At 43.6% G+C, this 27,772-nt stretch overlaps 1 protein-coding gene across 1 annotated transcript in view; it reads right to left on the minus strand.

Annotated features, from left to right (window-relative positions):
• Positions 1-27,772, minus strand: part of MYO18B (myosin XVIIIB) — a 330,944-nt gene that overhangs the window by 71,631 nt on the left and 231,541 nt on the right. Inside the window, exons 34-38 of the mRNA XM_082204380.1 lie at positions 19,254-19,373; positions 13,451-13,567; positions 12,563-12,646; positions 10,480-10,617; positions 8,491-8,676 (exon numbers count right to left, since the gene is read on the minus strand). Coding sequence (XP_082060506.1) covers positions 8,491-8,676; positions 10,480-10,617; positions 12,563-12,646; positions 13,451-13,567; positions 19,254-19,373 — 645 coding nt within the window. The remainder of the gene's footprint in view (positions 1-8,490; positions 8,677-10,479; positions 10,618-12,562; positions 12,647-13,450; positions 13,568-19,253; positions 19,374-27,772) is intronic.

The following is a 27,772-nucleotide window of genomic DNA, read 5'->3' on the forward strand; positions in this document are numbered from 1 at the left end:
ACTTTTTTTAAAAAATGCCTGCTCCAAAGGTCTTATCTTACTACACTAGGGATTATATAGCTACATATGAAATTTCATGCATATCAGTTAATATCTTGACCCTCCTCCACGAAAATAGCTGTTTTCTTGGCTGTGTTCCTATATCGTGAAGGCTGAAATTTCAACAAAGAAAGTCCCTTTGCTAGACTCTTTTTGGGCACCTGCTAAAAGCATTCTTCTTTAGGCAAGCATACCTAGATGCTTAGGAAGTTGAAGTAATTTTAATCTTAATATTTTAGCTTTTGTATGTTTTAAAGTAGGATTGTTAATTTTTCTTGATTTTACTGCTGTGGTGTGTTTTTTTCTTTTGTTTTGGTAAACCACTTTGCAGGTTTTTTAAAATAAGTTTTATTAAATAAATAAACAATAAATATAAATAAAATAACACAAGCCAAACACAAGTCATCCTGTAGATTTAGGTATCTGTTGCCTACTTGTTATCAGAGGCTCCAAATCCACATTCCTTTGTAAGAAATTATGAAATAACGTAAAACCATTTTTTTCAGGCAAAAAAATTCAATTAAAAAAATCAGTGGGGGGGTGACAAGAAATTTTCCGCACTGGGTACCACCTGACCTTCCTACGCCTCTGGTCTTTTAATTTCGTGACTGCTGTCACCATCTGCAGTGATAATGGAGCCCAAGAAGGTAAAATCTGTCACTGCCTCCATTTCTTCCCCTTCTATTTGCCAGGAGGTGATGGGACCAGTGGCCATGATCTTAGTTTTTTTGATGCTGAGCTTCAGACCATATTTTGCACTCTCCTCTTTCACCCTCATTAAAAGGTTCTTTAATTCCTCCTCACTTTCTGCCATCAAGGTTGTGTCATCTGCATATCTGAGGTTGTTGATATTTCTCCATAATCCAGCACATGTTTGCAATTTGGTCTCTGGTTCCTCTGCCTCTTCGAAATCCAGCTTGCACTTCTGGGAGTTCTTGGTCCACATACTGCTTAAGCCTGCCTTGTAGAATTTTGAGCATCACCTTGCTAGTGTGTGAAATGAGTGCAATTGTGAGGTAGTTGGAGCATTCTCTGGGCTAGATCTAAGCAAATATGTTGTTCAAACACCTGACACACACCCGAGCTCCACTTTTAAAGAGCCAATGATGTAGAAAATAGAATCGGGATTCAAAATGACCTTAACAAATTGGAGACCTGGGCCCAAATGAACAAAATCAATTTCAGCAGGGACAAATGTAAGGCTTTGCACTGAGGCAGGAAGAGCCTGATGCACAAATATGATGGGGGACACATGGCTTACTGGCAGTACATGTGAAAAGGATCTAGGGATCTTGGTGAACCATAAGCTAATTTGTCGAAAGTGTGCTGCTGCAGCAAAAAAAAAAAAAAGGAAAAAAGAAAAGAAAAGAAAAGCTAATACTATTCTAGGCTGCACCAGAGAAGTATAGTGTCCACATCAAAGGAAGTAATAGTACCACTGTATTCTGCCTTGATCAGACCACACCTGCAATATTGTATCCAATTCTGGGCACCACAATTTAGGAAGGATGTTGACAAGCTGAGATGTTTGCAGAGGAGGGCAACCAAGATGGTCAAGAGTCTGGAAACCAAGCCTTATGAGAAATGGTTGAAGAAGCTGGGTATGTTTAGCCTAGAAAAAAATGGTACCGAGAGGAGATATGATCGCCATCTTCAAATATATCAAGGGCTATCACAAGCTAGTTTTCTCCTCCTGCTCTGGAGGGCATGACTCGAGCAATGGCTTCAAGTTACAGGAAAGGAGATTCCAACCAAACATCAGGGAGAACTTTCTGACAGTAAGAGCTGTTCGGCTGTGGAACGGACTCTCTTGGGTGGTTCTGGACTCTCTTTCTTGGAGGTTTTTAAGCAGAGATTAGATGCTCATCTGTCGTGGATGCATTAGTTGAGATTCCTGCATTGCAGGGGGTTGGACTAGATGACCCTTGGCATCCCTTCCAGTGTTATGATTCTGTGTGAGCAAGGAGAAAGAGCTCACAAGGAAGTGCTTCTATTGGGGGGGGGAGGCTTTGCTGAGTCTGTTCATGCCAGTGCAGGTGATGGTGCCTCCCTGAGTTCAATCCTCTGGGTCTCCCTTCACCTCTGCAGATGGGTTCAGTGACCCTGAGGGTATTTTGGGTGGGATTCAGGGCCTTATGCAGTGGGGCTTTCCCTCCTCTCCTCCCTCCACTCTCTGAGTTTGACCCCCAGAAGAGCACGTGTGTCGAGGGGAGGCTGTTCCATCTGACAAGCTGATACTCTTGAACAGGCAGAACATTTACAATAGTGCAATGTTGGAATCCACCCTTTGTTTTATTAATGTGGTTTTACTGTAGATTTTATGCTGTTCACCACCAGGATTGGTCCCTCCCCCCTTAATGCTGGTGGCACATTTTTCAAAATAAATATCTCCACGATCACTTTTAGTAAATATGTATCTTGCAATATTTTCCTCCAGCCCAGATGTCTATTGGCAAAATACCCTAAAATCAAAAGGCGTTCAGGCATTTCTACAATCCCATCAGTCAGCAAAGTTAAAGACTAACCAAAATCAGGGAACAGAAGCCCAAAGCACCCAGCAATTATTACCTGAAAAGGATTAACAAAGAGTTCTGATTAACAAAGAGGCTTTGCTGGTGATTTTTTCACCCAAGGAAGGAAATAAAGAAGAACTGGATTAATTGGCTCAGCTTTGACAAATGCAGTCCAAGCTCCATCAAGGGCTTCACACCTCATAAATGCCAGCCTTTCATTTAAATGTGGGGATGAGATGTTGCAGTCCCCACAAGATGCTCTTCCACCTGTTTTCCACCTGCAGGGAGTTTGCTTGAAAGAAAAAACGGCTACTCACTCAATTTTACTTTTTAAAAATGGAAGGCAGGTGAATTTTGCAAAGGGGGTGTGTGTTCTTTTAAGCAATGTCCCACATAAAAACTGAGGTGGTATAATCCCCACCCAAAGACTATACCACCTAAAATCTACGTTGTTCGAATGAACCTCAAGCCTGCCTTTTCCCTAGAGCACTGGGAGCATAACAGCATGCCTGGGAATTGTCGTTTTGCCTGCCATGGAGGCATATCTGAACTGCAGCAATGCCTCTTGCAAGCTTGCATGGAGGCTCGTGTGTGTGTGTATGTGTGTACATGTACAGGAACCCGACTTTTGCATTACCAGAATGTAGCCTACAAACTCTACTGCACAGCCATAAGAGCCACATCAAGTGCTTTGCCTGCTTGTGGCATTGGATCCACGACCCACCAGCAGCATACTATTCGTATTCATTAAATGTCCATCCTGCAGGTGCCCAGGGCGGGTGCAGCCCCCTGACAAATTTGGCCTCCAGGCTGAACAAGCTTCTCCATCCCTACAGGGGCAACAGATGGATTCTCATAAGACCACCAAAGCCACTTCTTCCTAGGTGTGAGGTCCTCCTAGTGACAAGTCCTGCCTGTCTTCCTCCCCTAGAGAGAGTTTACCATCTCCCTTCCAGAGACCAAGGACAGCTCTGGTTCAGCCCCAGTCCAACTTCCAACACCAACAGTGTTGCAATAAAGCTAATGATGCTCAGCATGCACAGAGTGCCACCCCCACCCAGCACGGAGAAGCCAGGAGACATCGGGGATTCAGAACCTCCAGCTCTTTTTGAAAATGGCACCATGAAATATTAAAATTATGCATGGCATGGGGAAAGTGGGCAAGAGAAAACTAGAACTCATGGGCATCCAATGAAGCTAAACATTGCAAGATTTGGGACAGATAAAAGAAAATCCTTCTTAGTTAAACTGTGGAACTCCCTCCCATAGGAGGGCTGACGGTCACCAACTTGGATTGGACAAATCCACGAAGGAGAATATTATGGATGGCTCCTAGCCAGGATGGCTCTGCTTTGCCTCCACAGCTGGAGACCGTGATGCTTCTGAATACCAGTTGCTTCAAACCGCAAGTGGGGGGGGGGAAGGCTGCTCTTGCACTTGGGTCCTGCTCACAGGTTTCCCACAGGCATCGGGTTGGCCATTGTGAGAACTGGATGTTGGAGTATTGTTAGATAGATGATAGATAGATAGATAGATAGATAGATAGATAGATAGATAGATAGATGATAGATAGATAGATAGATAGATAGATAGATAGATAGATAGATAGATGATAGATAGATAGATAGATAGATGATAGATAGATAGATAGATGATAGATGATAGATGATAGATGATAGATAGATAGATGATAGATAGAAAGATGATAGATAGATTCACTGCCCTTCATCCAAAGAGCTCATCAGAAGGTGGGCTAATGGCCAGAGGCAGCAGCCTCTTTTTAGGTCTGCATGCAGAGGGTTCCAAGCTCCATCTGTGTGGGTGGGGTACCTCCGTCAGATGGGCTGCATATAAATAATAAAATTAGTATTATTATTAATCTCCAATGGGATCTCATTGGGCCACAGAATCTGGGTCCTAGCCAATGGCGACTTGCCATGATGCTCTGCTCTGCTTCCACAGCTGCAGCTTCCAGTGCTTCTGAATAGCCAGTTCTGCTTGAGGGTTTTCCATAATGGGCATCCGGCTGGCCCCAATGAGAGCAGGATGCTGGACTCCACAGGCTCTTATTGTGTTCTTGAATTTAGCACTGTTTCTTCCCCATCACTCATTCATGTGATATTCAGCCAGTCACACTTGTAAAATGAAAATAGAAGTGGCTCCGTTGCCTCTAATGTGCAAGAGACAGAGTCTGGAACCTGGGTTTGAGGGGTGGGGGGTGGAGAGAGAAAGAAAATGGGCTGTGATTTGGAGGGCGGCTCAGCAGCACAAAGCCCAGAGGAGATTAAAGAGGCAAACAGTGAGTAATTTTGCCTGCTTTCTTCCACATTAACAACAACATCTTGGCGCTTTTGTGCTGGGGCCAGCATGGCGCTGAAGAGCTCCGTGGGCGCCTCTGATTGGTGGCAGAGTCTTTCCCTCCGTCCTCAGTGCAAACCCCTCTAATGGCCTGGGCTGATGAATGAGGATCCATGAAGTAATTGTTGCCAAGGCAAAATACCCCTTTTCTGAGAAAGACTCCTGAGTACTAATGCAGCTGCCTTTCCGATAATGACCATGGCTTAAGACGGTTATTTCCAGGCCTCTGCTGCTATGCCTTCTGCGTCTGCTGGCTCTGTCAGCAGCTGTTCCCTGGCCCAACGAGGAAAGCATCACTTTGCCCTCTGGCTTTGTTTCTCTTGGGCTCAGACTCAATGATAAATACAGCTGGCCCAGTCAGGGGCCCCTCCACTGTCCTGGGGGAGAGGAGCTGAGAGAGGAGGCAAGGACCCTTCTCTGTGGGAAGTGGCACCTTTCTGGGAAGTGCATCCAACCAGTCCTGAGGGTTTCTCTTCCTCCTACTTCCCAAATGCTCAGTAGGAAATGTCTGTGGCTATTCTATTAAGCTGCAGAGAGTAGGGCTATTCCATCAGGCTCTGCCAAGAGACCAGCCGCCTTGGCCTCTCCCCAGCCATCCCCTTGCATACGCAGGCATCGCATCAAGTGACCTGAACTGCTTCTATCCCAGCAGCCCTTGACCTGAGGAGCTTTGATACAACCAGTCAATTTCTCACTGTGATTTTGCATCCCTATTTACTTCTCTGATCTGTGCATAGATTCCCAAAGCAATTCTGTCCCATGAGCCCATGTCCTTCTGAGGAGCTGTGCCCCAGACGGAGCTCTAGGGGAAGGCAGAGACCACAAGGGCCAGGCAGAAGGCAGAGAAGTCCAAGCCAAGTGAGCTCCTGCCTCAATTGAGGCTGGCTCAATAATAAAATATTTGCATGAACAGCTAGCCAAAATGGCTTCTTTCATGGCTTGCTTATTTATCATTCCCATCTGCACTGTCAAGCTTCCCCACCTGCCCCCTTTACTACACTATAAACCAGGGGTGCCCAAACTTTTTTCAAAGAGGGTCAGATTTGATGAAGTGAACACGGGTGAGGGCCGACCAAAGTTCTTGAGCTTTTTTTTAGGATTTACAACTTCTTGAGCTTTTTTTTGGATTTAAGTTGCTGAGCTTTTTTTAGGATTTTACCCCAGAGACCGTCTTAAATCGACCCGAAGGCTAGATTAGGCCCCCGAAACAGACTTTGGACACGCCTGCTATAAACTAATTAAAGTTGTTTGAGATTAGTGTAGATTCTATTTCTGCAATTTACTGTACACTAGCACCCCTCTGTTAATATATTAAGTAATATTCATCAGGGCTGCTTGCCAGTTTTGAAGTGACAAAACCTCCACAAAACCTCTCAGGTGAAATCTCTTGCAAATCCATCAAGCAAAGGCAATGGCTGTAATTGGTATTAGCTGATCTTAAGTGCTGATAAACTGCTGTTGGGCTGATAGAAAGCCGCCATACTTTTTATTTCCCACAAAACTCAGAATTTACTAAGTAGGGTAAGATAACTTTCCCCCACAAAGAACCACAGAGTTTTATCAAGGTATCCTCAGTGAAAATTTCCCAGCTGAATCTTATGGGGTGGTTTCCTCCCACCTTTTTTGCAGGAAAAGAATGCCCAAATCTCTCAATTTCCACCTTGCTGTCACAGCTTGTAGTCAGAGGGGATCAGACCTTTTCGGAAGTCATGAAATTATTACTAAGCTCCTTCTTCCATCAAAGTCACAACCAAAGCTGGGAAACTATTAAGGCGTGCAAAGCGTGAACAGTTTTGCAAGCACCAAGGCAGAGAAGTGCAAGACTGCCTGGGGAAGGCTTTGTGATAACAACTTCTGAAATTAGGAAGGATGTCTGCTGTCAGAAGGGACTCTGTGGCACCAGCATTCAGAGCCGCAGAACTAAAAGGCCTAAAATAAATTACACAAGGGATAGGAGGGCATTTTGCATTTCAATTTTTTTTAAAAAAATAAATAAATCCAGCTTTCATTTGCTCTCCAGTGAATTTTTTGTTTTATTGTCTTCTCTAAGAGCGTAAGAAGAGCCTGCTGACTAATGGCCCACCCAGTCCAGTATCCAGTTCTCACAGTGGCCAAGCATCTGTCGGCTGTGGATTTCCCTCTCCTGTGCTTTCCAGGAACTGCTCTTTAGAAGCATCACAGCTCTGTCCATGGAGGCAGAGCAGCCATAGTGGCTGAAAGCCATTGTAGCCTTCTACCCCTCCAGGAAAGTGTCCAGTCCTCTTTTACAGCCGGCCATTGCTGCCTCCTCTGGGAGGGAGTTTCACATTTTAACAATGTGCTGCATGAAGAAAGACTTTCTTTTGTGTGTCCTGGATCTTCTCTACAGGCCTAGAGACCTCCTTTGACCTAAGCCTAAGTCTCGCCGTGTGCACAGGCCAGCACCCTCCTCTTGGCTCTGCCTACCATTAGTAGCCTGGCTTTCTGTCCCACCAGTCCTGTTGGCCACGACTGATCCCTGTATCCTAGCATGACCTTCAAGGTGACTCCATAGTCTTATCACCACCACTAGCGTACACAGGGTACACAGAAAAGCAGGGTCTCTAGGCATGAGGTTGGATGCAGATGACATGCTAAACCCAAGTGTGTCTCAGTGGGGGACTCTCTGAAGCGATCCAAGCAGAAGCTCTTGGGAATCTAATCTAAGCCAAGTAGCCCATCTCAAAAATTACAGAAATAATGTAATCGGCACCATAATGGGAAATGGAAGGGGAGGTGCTGGAGTATGCTGGCAGTTTTCACGTCCAATCACGGAGGAAAGCTAATTCTTTAAAACCTTTCTCCCAGTGTCTTCTTTGTCACTCCTTGCTAGCTCTCTGAAAGTTTTACAAAGAGTATTTTGGTGGCATTTTGATTCAATTTATCTCTTGTTTATCCTTAATCCAGGCTTTCCACTTGTTTATTTTCTCCCAGTTCTTTTCTATCCTTCCCAATGCAGTGTGTGTGTGTGTGTGTGTGTGTGTGTGTGTGTGTGATTTCACGTTTGTCTCGTAGACTCTGTACACATCCTACACATCCTGCTTTAATTTCTCTTGTTCATCGGATGATGCATTTGTTTAGTTGTTTATTGGTCCTGTTTATAAGATTCCGTAATTTTGGCATATTATTTTTCTTTTGTTTTTAACATCTTTATTGAAAGTTTAAAAAGTACATAAATATATGTGCAATAAACATTGTGAGACGTAAACAAAAGAGAGAAAGAGAGAAAGAGAAACAGAACCCATGTAGAAAGGAAAATAAAGGGGGGAGGAGGGAACCCAAAACTGTATGCTTTACAAGGTTGTTATTGTACTTCACCAGATCTTAACCTATTACAGTATTTCTAAAAATGCATTCCAAATATCATTGAATTTGGCCATGGCAAGTCTGCTTTTATATGCATTCATATGTTGCGAGTTTGTATAAGTAATTTTGGCATATTTCCCCCCTCTTTTTTACTGCTTTGTTCCCTGCTCTGGGATTGGAAACATTCAATGAAGAGCCAACTGAAAATAAATAAATCCATTCTCCCACCCGCCACCCCCATTCCTGGCCCTCTTACCAGTTCCACCCGCCTGCGATTGGCCTCCAGCTCCCTCTGGGCCAGCTCACTGAGGTCTGCTTTCATCTCTTCCATCCTCATCTGGTAGTAGCAGGTCTTCTCTCTTTCCCGCGCCTCCCCTTCCTTCGCCTTCTCCAGCTCCTCTCCCATCTTGATCACACTGTCCCGAAGACGGAGAACCAGCATCTGGGGAGCGAGAAGAGTTAGGGGGCAGTGTGTGTGTGTGTGGGGGGGAGTCGAACAGAAACCCATCACAGAATCACAGAACTGGAGAGTAGAAAGTGACCCCAACAGTCATCTAGTCCAACCACCCTTCTTTCTTTTCTTTTCTGCCTTCTACAATGACAGATACAACACCATCAGGATGCGATGCACAAGTGAAAATTGTGCTATGGACTTGTACTCCCCAAGAACCTTAAAAAGAAGGTTTCATTCCTCATGAATGCAGAGATATGCCTGTAAGTACAGGGCATCTATTGTTTAGGCAGAGAGTTTACCAAGTATGGCTTGTGTATTTGGTTAGACAGCAGACTTTGTTGCTTGCAATCACACATAGTATGGATGGATGGATAGATAAATAGGTAGATAGATGCTGCCCATCTGACTGGGTTGCCCCAGCCACTCTGGGTGGCTTCCAATAAAACCACAGTAAAACATCAAACATTAAAAACTTCCCTTCAGATGTCTTCTAAAAGTCAGATTTTTTTTTATTTCCTTGACATCTGACGGGAGAGCCTTCTTCCTTTTAGCCTCTCAATATGCCGGGGGGGGGCAGTTAGGCTGAGAGTCAGTGACTGGCCCAAGGTCACCTTGTGAGCTTCATAGTCCAAGAGGGATTTGAACCCATGTCTCCCATTCCTATTCAGACGCTAAAACCATTAATGCCACAATTGCTCTTCTTATAGAAAATAGTTCCCAGGATTCTCTGGGTGGTTGGAATGAAAATTAAATAAGTTAAAGTCTGTAGCATAGTGTTTAAAAAAAGGTAAAGGACCCCTGACAGTTAAGTCCAGTCACAGATGACTCTGGGTCGAGGTAGCCAGTGTTTGTCCGCAGACAATTTTTCTGGGTCATGTGGCCAGCATGACTAAGCCACTTCTGGCAAAACCAGAGCAGTGCACAGAAACGGCGTTTACCTTCCCGCCAGAGCGATACCTATTTATCTACTTGCACTTGTGTGCTTTCCAACTGCAACGTTGGCAGTAGCAGGGACCAAGAAACGGGAGCTCACTCTGTCGCGGGGATTCAAACCACGACCTTCTGATTGGCAAGCCCAAGAGGCTCAGTGGTTTAGACCACCAAGCCACCCACGTCCCATAGCATAGTGTTTAGGAACACGCAAAGCTGCCTGACAGGCATCCCCCCCCCAATGTACCTATGTTCAATTTATGCGTGACCACGTGGATGTGAGGCTCCAGAAACTTGGAAGTGTGTGGGGAGACCTGATGAGCCTCAGCAAAGCTCTGCTTTGCCTCCAGCTGGTGAGGAGACCCTCCCCAGAGCCCAAAAGGGACATTTTCTTTGGGCTCCGGGGTGGGTCTCCTTGTGAGCTGGAGGTGCAGCGGGGCTCTGCTGAGACTCCCAGCTAACAGCAGCTGACACACAGAAAAGCTGCACTTTCCTGCATGCCAGAAAACCCCCTGTGCCTGATGTGAGCCAGAGGGGCAGCGGGTCTTGTTGACAGGTTCAGCTGATTAATGGGGAAGCTTCTTCCTCACCCATCAGTGGGGCTTTTATGGAACAGACAGACGACTCCTCATTTTATGCAATTTCCCTGACATGCACGCAGGTTCAGAACGTAACCCCTGTGCACATGAGGAGTTGCCAATGAACCAATGGTGCATCTAGCTCAGTGTTGTCTGCACTGACCTGGGACCGAGCCAGCATGCAAGACAGTGGCTCTGCCCCTGAGCTATGGCCCTGTGATTTGTTCTCTGGGGGTCTTGATCAACATCCTCCCCAGTCTGCCAAGAGCAAGGCTATCCAAACCTCAAAGCGCTTGATCTGCACACTCTGGAACTCCATCTTGTTCTCCAGGTCACAAATCAGGGCCTCCTGGCGGCTGACGATGGACCTCTCCACCATTGATTGCTCCAAATAGACAACCCGGGCCTGGGACACCTGCAGCTGTTTCCAGACAAGAGATCATTTAACTCAATTCCTGCCATTTTATTTAATTTCCACAATTTATATCCTGTTTATATTCAGGCCAGGGGCCTCTCACAAGCAGTGCACAGTTAAAAGCTACAACAGTGAAATCAATAGGGAGAATACAAATCCACCTCTAAGGTGATAAAGCACAGCAAGGCCATAATCAACAGCAACCCATTGGGCGCAGGTGGAATCCCTCAACTTACACATTTGAAGAAGAATTCAGCCAGGTTTGATGCTAACCCTCACGCTTTGCCCATTTCTTTCCACAAGTCCTGGCACCTTGCAATCCAATTAACACAACTTCCCTCAAGCACCCAAAAGTCAATGTAGTATGACTCACTGACCATAGGAGTCAGCACTGACAAAAATAATTACTTTGTGGATCACCAGCAACTCTGCCACAAGGGGGATGGCTTTTTGGGTAGAAGATTTCACAATGGGATTAGACATATTGTCTGCAACAGCTAAAGCAGAACCTCCACCTACAGAGGCACTGTACCTCTTAGTATTAAATGATGATGAAAGGCCATAGATTGTTCAGTTAGCCAAAGGCCTGGTTGAAGAGGAATGTTTTCTCCTGGTGCCTAAAGATGTATAATGAAGGTGCCAAGCAAGCTTCCCTGGGGAGAGCATTCCACAAGCAGGGAGCCACCACAAAAAGGCCAGTTCTCGGGTTGCTGCCCTCAGACTTCTTGTGGTGGGCACAGACAAAAAAGGCATGTGATGCTGAGGGCCAGCCAACAGGGGACTGTCACCTTCACTTTCTGCTGTTGGGACTCCCAGAAGTCCCTGTTTCACCTCTGTGAGAAGCTGGAGGCTGGGATAGAGGGGCCATTGATCACTGATCCAGTGGGGTTCTCCTTAAGTTCTTGCAGAAAAGATAATCAGAGCCATGTCTCTAGCATTGCCACAAGGCAGACTCTGATCCAGATGGCTTGCAAGTCACCCACTTGGGGTAGATCCCTCAGCACCCCATTCCACAGGGCTCTGGCCTGAGCATGTGGCTCTCCCACCAGCCTTGGAGATGGAAGAAGACTGCCTGGGAGCTTCTGCTGCTCCACAGCCATGCAGCTTTGTGCTCCTGCAGAACTGACTAAGGACCCTTAAAAAACTGCAGACAGCTCGTGTGGGGCAGGGGCACCTCCTGCCAGGCACCTCCATAACTCTGGCTCTGAGCTCAAATGATGGCTTGCCCTTCCGTGAACCGAGGGTCCTGATTTGCCACACCTTCCTCAAAGAGGCTTGGGGAATGGAGACGAGAAGAGCCTGCTGGATCAGGGCCTGCCATGGCCCCCCCAGCCTCCCCTTCTCAAAGCCAGATGCCGCAGTGGGAAACCCTAAAAGAGGAGCTGAGGACAAGAGGCCTCTCCCCTCCTGCTGCTGCCTCTGACGGAAGTGGGGCCGGGAGACTTCAGAGAAGGGTCACCCAGCAGCTGCAGGTGGAGGAGCGGAGAGGCGAGCCCGGTTCCCCAGATTACAAGACTGCCGCTCTTAACCACTACACCACACTGGCTTGCAGATGTGCTGCATGAAGAAGTAATTTCTTGTTTTATCTGTTCTGAATCTTTCAACATTCAGCTTCATTGGATGTTCTTCCAGTTCAAGTGTTGGCTCTGGCTACAACTTCCTCAGCAGAACAGGAAAATTAGACAAATGTACTCAGGAGAAGTCTATCAGTGGATATTAGCCACCAGAGCTATCTAGAGCATCGACATGCAGTGGCAAACACATGCCTCAGGAGACCAGTCACTCAGCATAAACAGCAGGAGAGAATTGCTGCTTCCAGATGCTGGGCCAGGAAGGGCATTCCTCTGATCCAGCGTCAGGGCTCTCAGGATGTCCTCACTCTGAGATTCTTCAGCATTAGAAGAGTTAAGTTCTGCATTTGTACTGGACTGGAAAGGGGGGGAGGACTCACTTTTTCTTGCAGGCCATGCTTTTCCTTCTTCATCTCCTCCAACTGGGTCTGCAGCTCTCGGATCTGGGTGATATCTGTTGCAGACTGCAAGAAGGAAGAGCCTCAGAAGAGAGTCAGACAAGGCAGGGGCTCCTTTGAAGACTGGAGCACCTAAGTCATATAGGTGTGTGCATGCTGGGAATTGCCTTCTGGATCCCGCAAACCTTGCAAACCTTTACAGGAGGTGCTGAGATGGTATCACTGGAAAGGGAGGAGCTCCCTAAGGGAAAAGAGGCTACTGGAACCATTTTGGTTGAATCAGCTGGCTGCTGAATTAGTGGCACAGTAGCCAGAGCATCAGACTAGGACCTGGGAGGCTGAGATTCAAATCCTCACTTAGCCATGAAGCTCACTGGGTGGCCTTGGGCCTTGCTTCTCAGCCTAACCTACCTCACAGTTAGGAAAGAGGAAAACTGTGTGCCACCTTGAGCAGTTTGGAGAAACTGATGGGATAGAAATGGAATAACAGCTAACAGAGTGACAGTAAGAGCTGTTCAACAGTGGAACGGACTCCCTCAGGAGGTGGTGGATTCTCCTTCCTTGGAGATGTTTAATCAGAAGTTGGATGGTCATCTGCCACAGATGCTTTACTTCAGATTCCTGCATTACTGGGGGTTGAACTAGATGACCCTCAGGGTCCCACCCAACTCTACAGTTTTATGATTCTGTGGGTGCTGACTAGCAAAAGAAGGTGGAGGGAATGAAGCCAGTCAGGGCTCCAAGCCTTACAAAACTGGAAAGCTAAATTGTGCCACCAGGGCTCAACCAGGGCTCCTGGTCCAAGCACTCCAAATAAGGCAAGGCCACTCTGAAGGGTGGGCCTCCCTCTCCACTCCCCCCCCACTTTACCTGAGCAATTAAGGCCTTGTGCTTGGCCATCAGTTCATTCAGATCCTCCTGGTCTTCATCAATGCGCTTGAGGAGATCAACTTTCTCATGCTGGAGCTGGTATAACTGCTCATCAACCTGCAGCAGAACAGAAAAATAAAAAACCTGTGGTGCAATAGTGTGAGGCAGCAGCAAAAAACCAAAAAAAAACCCCAATGTGGTTCTATGCTGCATCAACAGAAGTATAATGCAAAGATGAAGGGAAGTAATAATACTGCTGTATTCTGCCTTGCCCAGATCACACCTGGAAGACTGCCCAATTCTGGGCACCACAATTTAAGAAGGACATTGACAAATTGGAACATGTGCCAACCAAGATGATCAAGGGTCTGGAAACCAAGCCTTATGAGGAACGCTTGAAGGCGCTGGGTATGTCTAGCCTGGTAAAGAGAAGAATTCACCAAAGAATTCACCAAAGAAGAATTCAAACAAGTAGCCAGCACGTGTAGACACAAAGTCAGAAAAGCTAAAGCACAGAATGAACTCAGACTTGCTAGAGAGGTTAAAAGCAACAAAAAAGGCTTTTATGGGTATGTTCGTAGCAAAAGGAAGAACAAAGAAACAGTGGGGTCACTCAGAGGAGAAGATGGTGAAATGCAAACAGGGGACACAGAAAGGGCTGAACTCCTCAATGCCTTCTTTGCCTCAGTCTTCTCCGATAAAGAAAACAATGCCCGACCTGAAGAATTTGGAGCAAATGATTCAGCAAAGGAAACACAGCCCAGAATAACTAAGGAGATAGTACAAGAATACTTGGCTAGTTTAGATGTATTCAAGTCTCCAGGGCCAGATGAACTGCATCCAAGAGTATTAAAAGAACTGGCAGACGTGATCTCTCAAAGTCATCTTTGAGAATTCCTGGAGAACAGGCGAAGTCCCGGCAGACTGGAGGAGGGCAAATGTTGTCCCTATTTTCAAAAAGGGGAAAAGAGAGGACCCAAATAATTATCGCCCAGTCAGTCTGACATCAATACCAGGGAAGATTCTGGAGCAGATCATTAAGCAAACAGTCTGTGAGCACCTAGAAAGGAATGCTGTGATCACCAATAGTTAGCATGGATTTCTGAAAAATAAGTCATGTCAGACTAACCTGATCTCGTTTTTTGACAGAATTACAAGCCTGGTAGATGAAGGGAACGCAGTGGATGTAGCCTACCTTGATTTCAGCAAGGCATTTGACAAGGTGCCCAGTGATATTCTTGTAAAGAAGCTGGTAAAATGCGGTCTTGACTATGCTACCACTCAGTGGATTTGTAACTGGCTGACTGACCGAACCCAAAGGGTGCTCATCAATGGTTCCTCTTCATCCTGGAGAAGAGTGACTAGTGGGGTGCCACAGGGTTCTGTCTTGGGCCCGGTCATATTCAACATCTTTATCAACGACTTGGATGATGGACTCAAGGGCAATCTGATCAAATTTGCAGATGACACCAAACTGGGAGGGGTGGCTAACACCCCAGAGGACAGGATCACACTTCAAAACGACCTTGACAGATTAGAGAACTGGGCCAAAACAAACAAGATGAATTTTAACAGGGAGAAATGTAAAGTATTGCACTTGGGCAAAAAAAATGAGAGGCACAAATACAAGATGGGTGACACCTGGCTTGAGAGCAGTACATGTGAAAAGGATCTAGGAGTCTTGGTTGACCACAAACTTGACATGAGCCAACAGTGTGCCGCGGCAGCTAAAAAAGCCAATGCAATTCTGGGCTGCATCAATAGGAGTATAGCATCTAGATCAAGGGAAGTAATAGTGCCACTGTATTCTGCTCTGGTCAGACCTCACCTGGAGTACCGTGTCCAGTTCTGGGCACCACAATTCAAGAAGGACACTGACAAACTGGAACGTGTCCAGAGGAGGGCAACCAAAATGGTCAAAGGCCTGGAAACGATGCCTTATGAGGAACGGCTAAGGGAGCTGGGCATGTTTAGCCTGGAGAAGAGGAGGTTAAGGGGTGATATGATAGCCATGTTCAAATATATAAAAGGATGTCACATAGAGGAGGGAGAAAGGTTGTTTTCTGCTGCTCCAGAGAAGCGGACATGGAGCAATGGATCCAAACTACAAGAAAAAAGATTCCACCTAAACATTAGGAAGAACTTCCTGACAGTAAGAGCTGTTCGACAGTGGAATTTGCTGCCAAGGAGTGTGGTGGAGTCTCCTTCTTTGGAGGTCTTTAAGCAGAGGCTTGACAATCATATGTCAGGAGTGCTCTGATGGTGTTTCCTGCTTGGCAGGGGGTTGGACTCGATGGCCCTTGTGGTCTCTTCCAACTCTATGATTCTATGATTCTATGTAGCTTCTTGTCCCACATAGAGATTTCTCAGGAGACAGATGTTGTGATCAGGCACTCCCATTTCTTTAAGAACTTGCCATAGTTTGCTGTGGTTGACACAGTTAAAGGTTTTGCATAGTCAATGAAGCAGAAGTAGATGTCTTTCTGGAACTCCCTAGCTTTCTCCATAATCCAGCGCATGTTTGCAATTTGGTCTCTGGTTCCTCTGCCTCTTCTAAATCCAGCTTGCACTTCTGGGAGTTCTCGGTCCACATACTGCTTAAGCGTTCCTTGTAGAATTTTAAGCATAACCTTGCTAGCATGTGAAATGAGTGCAAATGTGCAGTAGCTGGAGCGTTCACCTACACTTCTTTGCCACTGCCCTTCTATGAATTGGGATGTGGACTGACCTTCTTCAATCTTCTGGCCATTGCTGAGTTTTTCAGATTTGCATATCTTTCTGGTATAATTCCTCTGTGTATTCTCGCCACCTCTTCTTGATGTCTTCTGCTTCTGTTAGGTCCTTACCACTTTTGTCCTTTATTATGGTAATCTTTGTATGAAATGTTCCTTTCGTATCTCCAATTTTCTTGAACAGATCTCTGGTTTTTCCCATTCTATTGTTTTCCTCTATTTCTTTGCATTGCTCGTTTAAGAAGGCCTTCTTATCCCTCCTTGCTATTTTTTGGAAATCTGCATTCAATTTCCTGTATCTTTCACTATCTCCCTCGCATTTTGCTTGCCTTCTCTCCCCCGCTATTTGTAAGGCCTCATTGGACAGCCACTTTGCTTTCTTGCATTTCCTTTTCATTGGGATGGTTTTCGCTGCTGCCTCCTGTATAATGTTACGAACCTCCATCCATAGTTCTTCAGGCATTCTGTCCACCAAATCTAACTCCTTAAACCTGTTCCTCACTTCCACTGTGTATTCATAAGGGATGAGATTTAGATTGTATCTTACTAGCCCAGTGGTTTTTCCTACTTTCTTCAGTTCAAGCTTGAATTTTGCTATAAGAAGCTGATGATCTGGGCCACAGTCAGCTCCAGGTCTTGCTTTTGCTGACTGTATAGAGCTTCTCTATCTTTGGCTGCAGAGAATATAATCAATCTGATTTCGATATTGCCCATCTGGGGATGTCCATGTGTAGAGTCGTCTCTTGTGTTGTTGGAAAAGCGTGTTTGTGATGACCAGCTTGTTCTCTTGGCAGAACTCTATTAGCCTTTGCCCTGCTTCATTTTGAACTCCAAGGCGAAACTTGCCAGTTGTTCCTTTTATCTCTTGATTCCCTACTTTAGCTTTCCAATCCTCTATAATGAGAAGAACATCCTTCTTTGGTGTCATTTCTATAAAGTCTTGTAAGTCTTCATAGAATTGGTCAATTTCAGTTTCTTCAGCACCAGTAGTTGGTGCATAAACTTGGATTACTGTGATGTTAAAAGGTCTGCCTTGGATGCGTATCAAGATCATTCTATCATTTTTGATATTGCATCCCAGTACAGTTTTCGCCACTCTTTTGTTGACTACGAAGGCCACTCCATTTCTTTTACGGGATTCTTGCCCACAGTAGTAGATATGATGGTCATCCAAGCTGAATTCGCCCATTCCTGTCCATTTTAGTTCACTGATGCCCAGGATGTCAATATTTATTCTTGCCATCTCATTTTTGACCACATCCAACTTACCAAGGTTCATGGTTCTTACATTCCAGGTTCCTATGCAATATTTTTCTTTACAGCATTGGACTTTCCTTTCACTTCCATGCATATCCACAACTGAGCGACCTTCCGGCTTTGGCCAAGCCGCTTCATCAGCTCTGAATCTACTTGTACTTGTCCTTCACTCTTCCTCAGTAGCATGTTGGACTTCTTCCGACCTGAGGGGCTCATCTTCCAGCGTCATAACTTTTATATGCCTGTTGTCTTTGTCCATGGAGTTTTCTTGGCAGGGATACTGGAGTGGCTTGCAGGTTCCTCCTCCAGGTAGATCACGTTTGGTCAAAACTCTCCACTATGAACTGTCCATCTTGGGTGGCCCTGCATGGAAAACTCAGCTTCTCTGAGTTATTCAAGCCCCTTTGCCATGGCAAGGCATTAATCAAAGATTAACCATTGATAAAAAAAGCAGGACTTGCTAAAGAAACATCAAAACTTGAAAAAGAATTGATACAAAGTAAAGGAAAATATATCTTAAGGGTTTACAACCTCCTATTGCAATGGGAGGTAAAGGAATGATAAGTGAAAGCTGTAATGGTGAGATGAGCGCAAGATTTGGGTTATAATATTTACATGGAACAATGGGTAAAATTATGGCGGGAATTCATGGCCTGCTACAATCTCAGGGAAAACACAATGAAGATGATGTATAGATGGCACCAAACTCCAGAAAAACTTGCTAAAATGTATAAGAACAGATCACCTATATGTTGGAGATGTAATAAAGAAATTGGGTCTTATTTGCATATGTGGTGGAAATGTACAGATATTTGTGTTATTTGGGAAAATATATGTAGAACTTTAAAAATTATTTAAATTAACATTCAAAAAGAGACCAGAAATCTTTTTATTAAGCATTTTGCCAAAAGAAATAGGGAAATCAAAAAGAACATTGTTCATGTACGGAATAACGGTGGCCAGAATTTTAGTAGCAAGAAATTGGAAAAACACAACAATACCCAACACGGAAGATTGGCAAATCCTAATGGTAGAATATCTGCAGCTAGTGAAAGCAACAGGAAGAGTAAGAAGCCAACTGAAACAAAAAGTCTATAAGGATTGGAGAATCTTTAAAGGATATTTAGAAAACTATGGAATAAAAGGAAACATATTGGCAGAATTAGACTGATCCCTGTATTGTATAAATATAAGTTTGTAGGGAGGTAAAAAGAAATGATATAAGAAATATGTAACTGTGCGGTATAAAGTAATGGATAGACAAAGTACAGTGAGATTGATTGGAAGTCAGTTTTAAATTTCTTTTCTATAAATTTTATAATTGTGTTCAATACCAGGAGTATAGATGATGATAATTATATTAATCTTCTTATATCTTATAGTGTGGTGGTTTGTTTGGTATTTCCGTTATTTGTTTATTTGATTGTATGTTTGTTTGTTTACTTGTATGTACATCTTTTCATAAACATATTTATTTTAAATTAATAAAGATGTTTTTTTAAAAAAAAGGGATTTTTTTTTTTTGTTCTTAAATATCTCAACACGAATGGAGCTCAAGAAATCAGTAGCTGTTGATAAGGGAGTAAGATCAGGACTGAATGCAATTGGATTAACCAAGAATTGGGAGCAGGAAGAAATAAGAAATTTGCACTCCAAAATCCAGCACACGGGAAGTCACTAAAATGATCTATATTTGGATGTTAATTGTAATTTGATATTGATAAAATGTGGCTGTCATTGGATTTTAATATTTGAAAATCAATAAAGATTATGTATAACCATGGGCCACAGCAACTTTCATTGCAGACTCCTACCAAGTTCTTGTTCCTGCTGAACGTCTCCAGCTCAAGGTGCAGGTTCTCGAGCTCCAGAGCTAGCATCTTTTGTGCCTTCTCAGCCTCTCCACATCTGGCTGTGCTCTCTTCCAGCTGCAAAATGCATAGCGAGAAGCAGTCAATGCATCACCTCCCACCGGGCGGGGAAACCATTTAGCTAGCTTAGCTTTCTCCCTCTGCCCTTAAACAACATTTATTTACGTTTCACTCCAAGAGTGTTTCTACATTTTGAAGCCCATCACAACTCTGCCTGCTTACAGCTATGTTCCTCTGAGGACTGGCGACACTGATTTCACACACACGCAGCCCACGAAACACAGCTCTAGCTAGAGACACAAGAGTACCAAGCATCTCACAGCGGGAAAACTTGCTTTTCTTGCAATCCCATTCCTTTCCCATCTCAGCGACAATAGTTGGAAGGCAAAGAGAAATTGTTGCTTTTGCACAGCAAGCCTGAGCCCACTTCTTATGCCAAACCCCTGACTTTATTTCAGGCAAATCTTGCAGTAAATCTAGGCTCATTAATTAGCCAAAATATGCAAATTGCATGTAGTTTGCAAAGATGTGAGTTATTTACAAGTGGGGTTCACAAATGATTTTTTACCAAACAGCTCTAATTGCACTTTGCAGACACACCCCACCCCAAAAGGGAGCATTTTGCGAGTGTTAATTTGCTGCTGGGGCTGCTTGTGGTTTCTTCAACTGCTAGCAGCCAAACTGGGCAGAACAAGAGAGAATTAACTCCAACATCCTCACTCTCTTCCAGCATTGTTTGGTGGTTATACTTCCTGCTGCTTTCTTTCTTCCAACAACGATTTTTTAAAAAGCTTTTACACTACTTTTAATTTTTTTAACATACATAAGAAAGCAGCTCCATGCATGTAGAAAATAAGCAAATCAGTAGAAGGCAATTTTGTCCTAGTTTTCTGAGTGTAGGGAATGTTTGTGGTGTTGGTTTGGCTTTTAAAAAATGCATATGGGGGCGGTTCATGCCTGCAATCTAGTGATACAATGCAAGAAAGGCTTAAAGACTGTGCATAACAGTACTCTACACTACAAGATTGGGGAACAGGGTGGGTGGGAGGGTGAGCTCTATAACTCGCTGCACTGCTCCACAGTGATCCCATCTCCCTCTGTCCTTTCTTCCTTTCTTACTTCTTGTTTGTGCTACTCTCCAAAAAGAAGGTCTTTATTTGGGTGGAGGGGGTAGAGGGTGCAGTGGCTTTTGCTTGCTCAGTTTACTCAATCCAAAAAATGGTCTGCAGCTCCAAGAGGAGGGCAGGTAGGGATAGAGGAGATATTTGTTTGGTAAATGTGAATTTATCACACCCACACTTCCTAAATCAATAGTTTCTCCTTTGAAATTCACTCTTTTCCAAATTTTGTGAATCAGTACAAAAATAATTGTACTGGGGTGTTGGAATTGTTTCCAAAAATGCATAGGCTATGGCAAAATTGTGTACAAAAATGCATATATTGAGAGAAATGTGCATGGATTTTCAACTTTGTACACTCATTTACAAAAGACGCACCACACCAGTGGCGGCGCTTGTCATTCACAACGGCAGCACTCAGCAAGTATAAGTGTATTGTAAATAAATGATCAAATAAAAAAGTTTGTTTCTTTTTCCTCCTTTCGTAAACAAGAGATAAGGCATCAGTGTGGTGTCTGACATAAGCATAATAAAAGTTAATTTGGGGGCTAAACTAAATTTGGGGGCACTGGGCAGATCTTTGCACCCCGGCAGGACATATGGTAAAGGCTCCCCTGCTCTCATCTTTGCTGAATGGCACAACACTGAGAGAAAGGAGGAGCAAGTCAACAGAGTGTCGTCGTCGTCCCCCCCCCCGACTGGTCGAAGTAGGCAGGTGGGTGAGTAGGTGGCTGGGTGGGAGCTGAGGGCGGGCTGAAAATGGTGAGGCAGACCAGCCTCATGATTTCCATTTTGAACCTTGCAGAGGAGACCATGAGGTCTGAAAGACTTGCTTGGGGGGCTTCTAAGCTTCAAGCCTCCCTTTTCCGTCATCCCTCGGCAGTTTCTGTCTTGAGTGTAACATGCTCTCAGAAGAAGCATCTTCAAAATACATAGCTGGAACTTTTCAGAACAGGATAAGCCAGCTGGGCTTCTGATCACATCAGTCCCAGGTAATCCATCTCCGTCAGAGGCATCAAGCACCAGGATCCCCTCTGGGCCCCGCAAGTCATAGTGAAATACAACACAAACATCAACAACCAGGCCAGAGAAGCATTTAGCTTTTCTGAGAGCTGTGATATTACTACATTGATATTGCTGTGCCTTTGGTGATATTTTGATGAAACACCTTGTAATTTACCGTCAATCCACAGGCGGGTCTTGGGGGAGAATTATAGCTTAGGGACTTCCGGTTGAGCCACGGACCCGACACAAGTGGGACTTTCTCGGGAGAGAGAAAGTCTGGGTTCTCAAGGGTAAACGGGGGTGCTACAGGGCACGGTAGCCCCCCAAATCCCATCTGGAGGGAAACCAGAGGGTCAGGAGCCCAGTGGAGCCATTTGCAGATCGCCCGGCCGTCAGGTAACTCCGTAACAGGAGCGAAGAGAACGGCGGGCGGAGAAAGCAGGCACCGGGGAAGCCATTGTCTCACCCTCGATAACGCAGCCCCAGGCTTGCAGGGCGAGTGATCGATTCTCAAAAATAAAGAATCTAAGCCAAATTTGGATTTTGGAATATAATTGGAGCATACAAAAGGAAGGCTTTGGGAAAAGAAGGTGGAAAAAGAGGTCAGTTTTTATCTGAAATCGGAGAACGACGCAAGACTACGAGCGGAGCGCGGAGAGGAGGTTGGTAACACAGCAAGCGACTAGGACTTCTCCCTCTTAAAAAACTTGCTAAAAGTGATATAAACTGTTGCAAAAAGTAACAAAGAGTTGCAGAAGAAGGGAATAACTAAAAGAGGGAGCAGAGGATAACTATTTTATGACTTTAAAAGGCTCTCGATATAACGAAGGGTCTGAAGGAAGTAAAAAGAAAGGATACTTCTCGGTACTTTCACTTTCAAAAAAACCTGTGCAACAAAGTAGAACTTTTGTGCCTCCATTTTAACGGAAAGATAGAGTTACCCAGCTATAAGCAAAGTACGGAAAGTCAATACCAGGCAGCATAAATTATTATCTCACTATTTTTTAACCCTGCTTTCAACCAAATTTGACTGTTTAAATACAATGAGAAAGGATTGTGTTTGAATGAAGGCTTTACCTTCGTAAGTGGTTTTTCTTTAAGAGTATCCGCGGAATGAACTGAGAAAGAGCTGCCTAGCAGGCTGTATGAAGGACACTATTTTTATTTGGAGTTAAGTGAAACAGGATTTGAACTAACAAACTATTCCCTGTTATCTTTATTATTATTTTGATAGGGGAAAAGTCTGGACTATTAAAAATTATTTTGCTTCTTTCTCCCCTCTACTTGTCTTTTACAGCTGAACTTGAATTTGATATTTTTAAATATGGAGCCCTTGGTAACTTTTGGGTTTATTTTTGGATAGATTCCTCTGGACATTTCTTCTTATTTCCTCTTCGGATATATTGGGTACCTTTGGATCCCCTTATTAATACCTTCAGTAACTTTCGCCATTTAATTGGATTATTTTTATTGGATTACAAGATACAGCTATTGGATTTTATTGGAGTATAATATACAGCTAATATACAGTTATCGGATTACAATAATTTGGGCAACATTATAATTGGGAGATCTACCTTTTCCTAACAAACCGATATGGATTTAGCCTAAGTGGTGGCAAGAAGAAGGAAGAAAGGAAGAAAAGCTTTGGTGTGGGATTGGCCTCTTCAAAGTTTAAATTCATAGGTTGAAAGGTGTTCCGCCATACAAGTAGAAATTATATCTGGAAAATTTATTTAGTAAAAATTTGTTTATATAAGTTAATTGACATATAAATTTAAGTGTATGAGAATCTGGGAGGGGGAACTTTTTATGTCTTTTTTATCTTATATATCATTTGTGGAAAAATGTCTTAATGATTGCATATCTTGATTGAACATTTTACTACTATTGATTGTATATTAGGCGCTTGGATTTTGATTATAGTGTCTCATACACAAAAGATGTATGATGTATGATGATGTATGATGGGTGATGGGGGAACACCGGCAGAGAGGAGAGGTTCAAAACAAGAAACAGACCTCAAAGGAGAGATTATGAAAATGTTTGCAGAGGTTAACTCCAACATTAAGCAGAGTGAAAAGAATATAGAAGCGAAATTGGAACAAATGGATAAGAGAATGGGCCAAATGGACAAAAAAATTGATGCTACAGTTAATGAGCTGAAAGGGCAACTGAAGGACGTGAGTAAGAGGACACAGAACTTGGAAGAGGGAATGAAAAAGATGAGTGGAAATGAGGGAGGTGAAGAAGGAAGAAGAGAGAATATGGGCGGGAATGTCAGAAATTAATAAAACTCAAGAGGAGGTCTGGGACGCGATTTCTATGAATGAACTCAGGCAGAGAGAAGTGAATTTGAGACTTCTCCCAGAGCTGCAAGGAGAAAATATTAAAGAGAAATTAATAAAAGAAATTGCACAATGGATGGAGATGGATATAGAAGAGGTGACAAAATCTGTGCAAAGTGCATTTCGATTGAAGACAAGATCAGCTAAGGGAAGAAAGTTTCCAGGAGACTGCCTGATTACCTTTAAGGATAGGGAGATGAGAAACCAGATTCTCCAAAAGAATAGAGAGAAGAGACTAAATATCGAAGGAAATTATATAATTATTTTTAAAGACATTCCGATCAGGCTACTTAAATGGAGAGACCCATATAAACCAACAGTACAGATCCTAAAAAAGAACAACATAGAATTCAGATGGGAATACCCGGAAGCGATCTCCTTTGTCTACAAAAGTAAAAGACATAGACTTACAAGCCTGGAAGAATTAGGGAAATTCTTGAGAAAATAGAAAGAGCTACGAAGCGAGGACAAAGAAGCAAGAGGAGTGGAACCAGGAATGGAGGCTGCAGGAGGAGTGGATCCGGAGGAGATAGAAGAAGAAAAAAAGAAAGAAGAAGAAGAGGAAGAAGAAAAAGAAGAGGTAGACAGATTATAAAATTTATAACAAAGAATTCAAAATGGCTAAGATGGAATTGAATTCATGGACTTGGAACATCAATGGGATTAACGACAAAAAAAATGGAATAAAATTGAACAACATTTTAAAAAGAAAAATTTGGATATAATCTGTCTACAAGAAACTCATGTGGCGAGAAGGCATAAAAAAATTTTAATCAATAAAAGACTGGGAATAAAAGACTGGTGCTCATCAATGGTTTCTCTTCATCCTGGAGAAGAGTGACTAGTGGGGTGCCACAGGGTTCTGTCTTGGGCCCGGTCTTATTCAACATCTTTATCAACAACTTGGATGATGGACTCAAGGGCATCCTGATCAAATTTGCAGATGACACCAAACTGGGAGGGGTGGCTAACACCCCAGAGGACAGGATCACACTTCAAAACGACCTTGACAGATTAGAGAACTGGGCCAAACCAAACAAGATGAATTTTAACAGGGAGAAATGTAAAGTATTGCACTTGGGCAAAAAAAATGAGAGGCACAAATACAAGATGGGTGACACCTGGCTTGAGAGCAGTACATGTGAAAAGGATCTAGGAGTCTTGGTTGACCACAAACTTGACATGAGCCAACAGTGTGACGCGGCATCTAAAAAAGCCAATGCAAGTCTGGGCTGCATCAATAGGAGTATAGCATCTAGATCAAGGGAAGTAATAGTGCCACTGTATTCTGCTCTGGTCAGACCTCACCTGGAGTACTGTGTCCAGTTCTGGGCAGCACAGTTCCAGTTTGTCAGTGTCCAGAGGAGGGCAACCAAAATGGTCAAAGGCCTGGAAACGATGCCTTATGAGGAATGGCTAAGGGAGCTGAGCATGTTTAGAATCATAGAATCATAGATTTGGAAGAGACCACAAGGGCCATCGAGTCCAACCCCCTGCCAAGCAGGAAACACCATCAGAGCACTCCTGACATATGGTTGTCAAGCCTCTGCTTAAAGACCTCCAAAGAAGGAGACTCCACCACACTCCTTGGCAGCAAATTCCACTGTCGAACAGCTCTTACTGTCAGGAAGTTCTTCCTAATGTTTAGCCTGGAGAAGAGGAGGTTAAGGGGTGATATGATAGCCATGTTCAAATATATAAAAGGATGTCACATAGAGGAGGGAGAAAGGTTGTTTTCTGCTGCTCCAGAGAAGCGGACACGGAGCAATGGATCCAAACTACAAGAAAGAAGATTCCACCTAAACATTAGGAAGAACTTCCTGACAGTAAGAGCTGTTCGACAGTGGAATTTGCTGCCAAGGAGTGTGGTGGAGTCTCCTTCTTTGGAGGTCTTTAAGCAGAGGCTTGACAACCATATGCCAGGAGTGCTCTAATGGTGTTTCCTGCTTGGCAGGGGGTTGGACTTGATGGCCCTTGTGGTCTCTTCCAACTCTATGATTCTATGAAATGAATTTGTATCTTCAGATAAGAGTAAAAAGAGAGGGGTAGTTTTGTATATCAGGAAAAATATTGAAGCTCAACAAATTTTTAAAGATGAAGAAGGCAGAGTTATGGCAGTTCAAATAAAGTGGCAAGGAGAAAAAATAATAATTGTCGGGATCTATGCACCAAACGGAATAAGACAGACTTTTACAAAAATTTAGAAGAAAAACTGTTCGAACATATGGATCAGAAAATTATAAAAATGGGAGACCTGAATGGAGTGGAGTCAATGGAAATGGACAGATTGAAAACAATTGGGGTGAGCAAAGATGGAAAACTACCTAAGGCTTTCTTTTCAATGATAAAGAATTGTAATTTGATCAATATTTGGGGACTCAGACACCCACTGGAGAAACAATTTACGTTCTACCCAGAACCAAATCAATCTCTGTCAAGAATAGACCAAATTTGGGTCTCATATGAACTAACTCCAAGAATTTCGGAAGTTGAAATTCAACCAAGAGTGATTTCGGATCATAGTGCAATAAAATTCGAATTAAAAGGCTTTGAAGAAAGAACGTTTAGATGGAGAATGAACGACTACCTTTTGGACGATCAGAAAGTAGTAGAAAATGCTCAAAAGTATTTTCGGAGTATTTTTTGAATAATTGCAATAAGGGAACAAAAATGAACATGGTATGGGACACCAGTATCATGGGAATTGGGGTTGCTTGTGTGTAAACCTCCAGCCGTTCCAAATTGCTTGGGGTGGTTGTGTCTTTCCCTGGCTGAGCAGCCCTTTTGCGCTGCTGCTCAGTCGCTGGCAGAATCCGTCAGTGGGTGTCTCCTAAATTTCCTCCAGCATAAGAATTCCTTAACGGACAACCTACGCCTCGCCTCTCTGTGCAGAGTGGGCGTGCCAAGCGGTGGTCCTCCACCCTCCTCACTGACTTCACTGGAAGAGTCTCGGAGCCTCCCCTCCGAAGTGCTCTCTGCCTCTCCCTTCTTCCTGGTGTCACCTGGACTTCTTTCCCCAGAGGACGTTCTCTCTCTTCCCTTACTAGTTCCCTCTCCTGCAGAATCTGGGAGCCTAGCCGCTCCACTCTGCTCCGATGTCAGTTCCCTGACAGCCAGCAAAGCAGTGATGAGGGGATTTTTTTATCCAGCAGAATGCTTTGAAAAATAAAAATAGAGAGAAGAATAAGAAGGAAATACTAAAACAGATAATGGAGAATGAACAAAAATTGATAAAGAAACCAAATAATGAGAAGATAAGACAGAGTATAAAGACCCTACAAACACAATTTGCAATGATAATAAATAAGGAAGTAGAAGGGAATATAAAAAGAATGAGACAAAGAAATTTTGAATTCGCGAATAAATCAGGAAAATGGCTGGCATGGCAGATTAAGAAAAGAAAGGAACAGAATACAGTAAATAAAATCATCATTGACGGCACAGAAATAGAAAACCCGAAAGAAATTAGAAAAGGATTCTTGGATTTTTATAGACAATTGTATAAAAGCAAGGAAAAGAATAATATGAGAAAGATAGACAGATTCTTAAAGGAAAAAGAAGTGCAGAAGATCCCGACGGAGAAAAAAGATTTTTTGAACGCCCCAATTGAAACTGAAGAAATAAAAGAGGTAATAAAGGAACTGAAAAAAGGAAAAGCCCCAGGACCAGATGGATTTACAGCTAGATATTATAAGGAAATGAAAAGCATCCTACTTGTACCATTGAAAGAAGTCATAAACAACATCTTAAAGAACAGTGAAATCCCGGAAACATGGAAAGAAGCCTTTATCACATTTATCCCAAAACAAGATTCGGACTTGACGCAGGTCAAAAATTATAGGCCTATTTCGTTGCTGAATACGGATTATAAAATTTTCGCGAGTATATTAGCAAAGAGAATGAAAAAAGTATTGCAAGAATTTATACATAAGGATCAAGTGGGTTTTCTTCCTGGCAGACAGATGAAAGATAACATAAGAAACATAATAAA

Source organism: Podarcis vaucheri (assembly GCF_965113315.1).
Source record: "Podarcis vaucheri genome assembly, chromosome: 16".
In the NCBI taxonomy this organism is placed as follows: Eukaryota; Metazoa; Chordata; class Lepidosauria; order Squamata; family Lacertidae; genus Podarcis; species Podarcis vaucheri.